The 5,467-nt window shown below is 34.2% G+C and overlaps 1 protein-coding gene across 1 annotated transcript; it reads right to left on the reverse strand.

The window, feature by feature from the left end:
* On the reverse strand, window positions 3,415-5,467 carry LOC104719268 (eukaryotic translation initiation factor). The gene is made up of 5 exons (XM_010437144.2): window positions 5,216-5,467; window positions 4,789-4,963; window positions 4,570-4,701; window positions 3,903-3,968; window positions 3,415-3,813 (listed from the first exon to the last, which is right to left on the reverse strand). The coding sequence occupies exons 1-5, from the start codon at window positions 5,413-5,415 to the stop codon at window positions 3,781-3,783; spliced, it is 606 nt and encodes a 201-aa protein (XP_010435446.1). The 5' UTR covers window positions 5,416-5,467; the 3' UTR covers window positions 3,415-3,780.

Consider the following 5,467-nt stretch of genomic DNA (forward strand, 5'->3'; position numbering starts at 1 on the left):
CCATGCTGTCAATCGCAGGCCTGGTATTTGTCTGTTCCATGTTGTCTATGGCATTGTTCCTCGTGGACCGGTGGACCTCGTGTCACGCCTGATCTCACACGTGATCATGGTCAAGCTGTCAAGTTTGTGGGTTCTTTGTCTTCTATTCATGCGCAGGTTCATGATAATTTACATGTCTCGTCCGCTAAGTAGAAATCGGCTGCTGATAGGCATTTGCGTGATGTCCAGTTCAAAGTTGGTGATGTTGTGTGGTCAGTATTGACTAAGGACCGTTTTCCGACATGAGCATACAATAAACTCAAGCCCCGTAAGATTGGTCCATGGGAGATTATCGAGAAGATAAACGCAAATGCTTACGTGTTCAACTTCCTCCAGATGTTTGTTGCTCTGATGTTTTTAATGTTAAGCATCTCTTTCCATATGTGGCTCAAGACGAGGTTGAAGATTCAGGGACGAATCTTTTTCTACCCTGAGTGACCTGATGCAGCGTGGCTCTGTTTTCCTTTTGCTCTGTTTTGTTTAATTTTCATTTTTGTTTTACTCTTTTCCTTTTTGGTTGAGCCATAGTTTTAATTTCCTAAACTAATTAGCATAGGGTTTTAACGTTGGTTTATAGCTTCTATAAATACAGTTGATCCTTAGGTTTGTGGAGATACAACTCTTATTCTCTAATAATAATCAAATCAGCTTCGGCTCTTTAACCCTTGTTTTCGGCTAGAACACAAGTTCTCAACGATTGCAAGTTGCGAGATTTGTTTGGGTATTCTAAGACTAAACAATCGATCAATCTGCAAACCCTATCGGTTACGTACTCGATCTACACCTGTTCATCATGCAATCACCTGATTTTAAATATTTACATACATGGAAATCTAAACTTATGCGACTAAATATTTGCTCAGCTGAGACTACAAAATTGATATACATCTCCCAACATGATTTGATTCGGTACAAAATACACAACTATCCAAAATGACAATAAAACAATTAAGTAAATCAAAAGAATGAAAAAAATCTATATTAACAAATTTGAAGTACATTTTGTCTTATGCCCTTTAAGTTTTGTTTATTTAAATTTTTTTTTACAACATTAACCCCTAAACAATTTCTAAAAATAACATTGCACAGAAACTCATTACCTAAACCATCTTAAATCAAACCAATTTGGTTACGTTTATTTGCATAAAATCTAGGCAACATCTACACATTTTGATTTTTCTAAAAACTATTCTACCCATTAAAATTTTATTCCCATAAAATATTCAAAACTATTTTTAGAGATGGTATAATCTCTCAATTTAAAGAATATAATCGATTTTCCATAACAAAAAAATTACTATCTCCATAATTATTTTGACATTAATAAAGTTCCTAAAAACGACAACCCAAATTTCGAATTATTAGAAAACCAATATTCCCAAATATTTAACTTTAACGAGAAGAAATACATTTAATTCAGTATATATCTATATATACATTTTTGAAGTACATTTTGTGTTCTACCCTTATACTTATGAGTATTTACAAATTTAATCCTTAGAAAATTGCAAAGAAAAACAATAACTAAAAATATGGCAAATCAAAATCTATCATACCATACTACAATTTAAAACTAGCATTGAAGATAATTGATTACATGGTTTATAATTGTTAGAAAGTGTCCTAAATATAAGGTAAGTTAATATCTTAGATTTGCCAAAAACAGAAAATGTACTGATATGCTAATCAAAAATGATCTTAATAAAAGCATAATCACTTATTCACCTATTATAGAAGATTTTTACATTTCAATATCGTGTGAAAGATCTTCTAAACTTCCTCATCAAGATCTATTTGTGAATCTTAATTGTAAAACTCTACCAACTTAAGTATATACTATAAGTACTTAGCATAAGCACCATCTATAGGCCAGTTTTGGCCGATAAAAAGTTTTACTATGATTTCTTATACTCGGTGAGATATCGTTAGTCTAGATTTCGGCTTCTCGAGCATTAGATGACTCGAATGCATCTTCGGTGATGAAAGTGGAGAGTGATCTCAGATGTTGAACGACAGAGGAGGTTTGGTGACCGTGAAGGTTTGCCTCTCGCCGACTGATTTTGAGTTCCCCTATGCAATAATAGCAAACGACAAAAGTTAAAGAGAGTCGAGGACAATCGGTCGAGTAAAGTTACTTGGGTTCATATTAGATTCAACTGAAACTACAATCAGAGTTTAACATGGACGAGGAAGATTGGATATTGATGAAGATGAAAGTAATTGAGATTTTTGGAATCTATAAATTGCAGAGGGATTGATGAGGACAAAAAGGCACCACTTCTTTGAGTTGAAAATACTTTGGTTTCAATATTATTTTCAAATCTTATAAACATTTTATATATATTATGAACAAAAAAATACATAATTTTAATGTGTGTTTGAAGATTGGATATATACTGGTAAAAAAATAATTTATTTAGTTATAAATTACATTAAACCAAAAATAATTAGAAATTATTAGAAATTTAAATATCATTAACTCAATACTAAAATACGGGTTAAAACCTCATTTTATTCTTTGGTCGACACTGTGAAACTATTTCGCATATCAAAACAAACTGACTTTTAACTAATATTGTGTAACATAATTAAAAAACATTAGGAAAATTGTGACTTAATGAGACAATAGCTTATAAATTACTTATTCTTTGTTCTAATAATTAACAATATAAATATAATCTCAAAATCTAAACAAAACAAACTAAATGTCACAAACAAAAAGAAATTTTAATTTTAATTTTTTAATATAAAGATTGTTCTGCGGTATACCGCGGGTTAAAATCTAGTTCCAATACATGATAACTTACAAGTTACAACAGAGCAGAATAATGAGTAGAACAAAGTAATATTAATTGAAAGAAAACAAACAAATAATCATATATATTGACAAAAAAGGACATAATAACTTACACAGTAGAGCAGAATAATCAGTAGAACAAAATAATAATGAGCATAAGAGAACAACAACCGAACATCTTACCAATGTAATAATAGGAGAATGGTACGACTCCAACATAAGACAAGCCAAACCAATGCAATACTCAGATTGGAGGTCCAAATGAAGACTACACGAAACCAAATTCTTTAGTGACAAAAGTAATTTCTGAATCTATTACTTTGTTTTTCACGGGTATCCGGCACCAGAGCTTCTGCCCACACGGGTATATAGGATTCATCATTCTCATGCATAATAAAGGTTGGTGGTACAAAGTACAAACCATAGTACCTGTCCCCTTGTTCCAAGCCATTTGAGGGATAGTTGACCACCTATGAGCCTAGAATCTACCGATTGACCGAGGAACATAATTTATTGAATTGAAGAGTAACATAAACCAAAAGACATAGAAACCCACAAAGACTTTTAGCCCTTTTATATCAGAGGGATCTCAAAAAATGGATAATCACCATCAATACCAACCATGACAATCGCATTAAACAAAAAATACAAAAACAAAGGCAATTTTAGGAATCCCCCCATTAAGAAAAAAATACAAAATAATTAGAATTAGGTTGCTACGAAGAGAGTAGTATCTCTCTATTTGTCCAAAATTGGATGCTTTCAAAAGAGATTTATATAACTGAACTTAATTAAAATGAAATTATTTTTCATGAAACAGAAAACTTTGTAGAGTTACACCTCAAAGTGCGTGTCCCTAAAGGTCTCAGCTATTTTGAGTAAACCGACCAAACAATGCAAGAAAAAGCCATATTGCATCTTCCCCTCGTCTCACACTGGTTTCTTTAGACACTGAACCGGGTTCTTCTCGAATCGTCCTGCACATTGACACCGATTTATTAAGCCACATGAGGAGGGGTAAATCATGAACAAGAAGATGATAGCAACTAAAGAAAATTGTAATTACATGGTTAGTGAAAGCTATCTTGTCGGTGATATCAAGTATATCCTTCCACTTCTTCCCAATACCCATCTGGATTACAATAACAAACAACAAGTAGTAAATTCGTCAGATATTTTCATTAACCAATCTTAACATACAGCCAAGTTCTAAAAAGATTGTCCTTTGGCGAAAAGAGCTATGTTTACTAGATATATCTTAAAATAACTCACAACATATAACTTCAATATAAATGAAAAAAAAAATAATAATAATACGTTTGGGGGGTAATCCAAAGTAGTAGGAGTATCTCAATCATCAGTAGCTGGAAAAACTTATAAGTAGTAGTAATAAAGCAAGAAGCTACTAGTTGGTAAACCAGATGTAGTTAAGCTCGCAATAGTCAGTTCAATACGTATCATTGAGAACATCCAGCGTGTTAGCATATTCTAAACCTTCCACAGCTGGACTTGTTGCTATTTACTATATAGTAAGCAATCAACAAATGCAACTAAGGTAATTTTGTTTAATGAGCGGACCTCTTTGTACACAATACACCAGCAAAAGCAAAAAAATGGAACACGATAACCAAAATAAATTCAGAGATCCCCAACAGATTACAACAAGAAGAAAACAACAAGAACAAAGCACACCAACATCAACATGAATATAAAGAGAAGACAAAACATCATACCAGAACAGCTTCATTTGATTTCGTCCTTGTCCATAATGAGAGCTTGTCTTGCTTGGCACCAGGGCGGATGCTAGCAACCACACCACATATCTCATCCGCCTCATCAAATTGCTCCCCAATTAAAGCCATCAACTGACGACAGAGAGGGAACTTAGTTAGTTAAAAAAGAAGAAGCAGCCACATATAATAGTCCAAAACACAAGAGAGAAATGTAATTACAGTTTCAAGCCAGCCTTTGTTCAAAGCCACATTCCTGTCAGTAGAAACAACCCAAGTCCACTTGCCTCCATTAGCACACTCTGGATCTTCCCACTTAGGCTCAACACCAGCTTTGAACAAGTGAATCTCAGCATTCGCTTTCAATTTGCTAGTCTGGAATATAGTCTCGTACAAACTGCACAAACAACAAATCAAATCAAAATCCTGAGATTTTTTATCTAATACTAATGGATCTAGACTCAATAGATCGATAGGTAACCAAATCACATCTTCTTCTTCGGCGTTCACACAGTAAGTATTATATATACAAATCCCAGATTTAGAACAAGTCTCATTAACCAAATCAACATCGCAAGCGACTACAAAAGCTATAGAAGAGGGAGGTCGTGTTGACATCAAAAAATAAGGAGAAGAGAGAAACACAAACCCCCAAAAATCTTCGACGGTGTCGAAAGTATAGGCTTTGCGAAGAGAAGCTCCCCAGGCGGCGCCTTTCTTTGATTGGTTATCGAACCAGAAACTCCACTTCCTTTCGAGCTTGTGCGGTTGTTTCTCCGCCTCAGTCGCCGGTATCTCCTCAGCCGCCGCCGTCGGGAGGGGCTCGTTCACAACATCTTCGGTCGCCATATTCTTCGCCGTTTTTGTGTGTTTGGTTTTCTGAGGTATCTCTCTCTCTCGA

Source organism: Camelina sativa, chromosome 10 (assembly GCF_000633955.1).
Source record: "Camelina sativa cultivar DH55 chromosome 10, Cs, whole genome shotgun sequence".
NCBI classification, from domain to species: domain Eukaryota; kingdom Viridiplantae; phylum Streptophyta; class Magnoliopsida; order Brassicales; family Brassicaceae; genus Camelina; species Camelina sativa.

What these genes read in the sequence shown, in the direction of transcription:
- LOC104719268 (XM_010437144.2), bottom strand. Translation starts at nt 5,415, where the DNA reads ATGGCGACCGAAGATGTTGTGAACGAGCCCCTCCCGACGGCGGCGGCT. An exon ending in ACCGTCGAAGATTTTTGGGG is followed by an intron (nt 4,964 to 5,215) that starts GTTTGTGTTTCT and finishes TTGTTTGTGCAG; the next exon opens with TTTGTACGAGACTATATTCC. An exon ending in ACAAAGGCTGGCTTGAAACT is followed by an intron (nt 4,702 to 4,788) that starts GTAATTACATTT and finishes CTCTGTCGTCAG; the next exon opens with TTGATGGCTTTAATTGGGGA.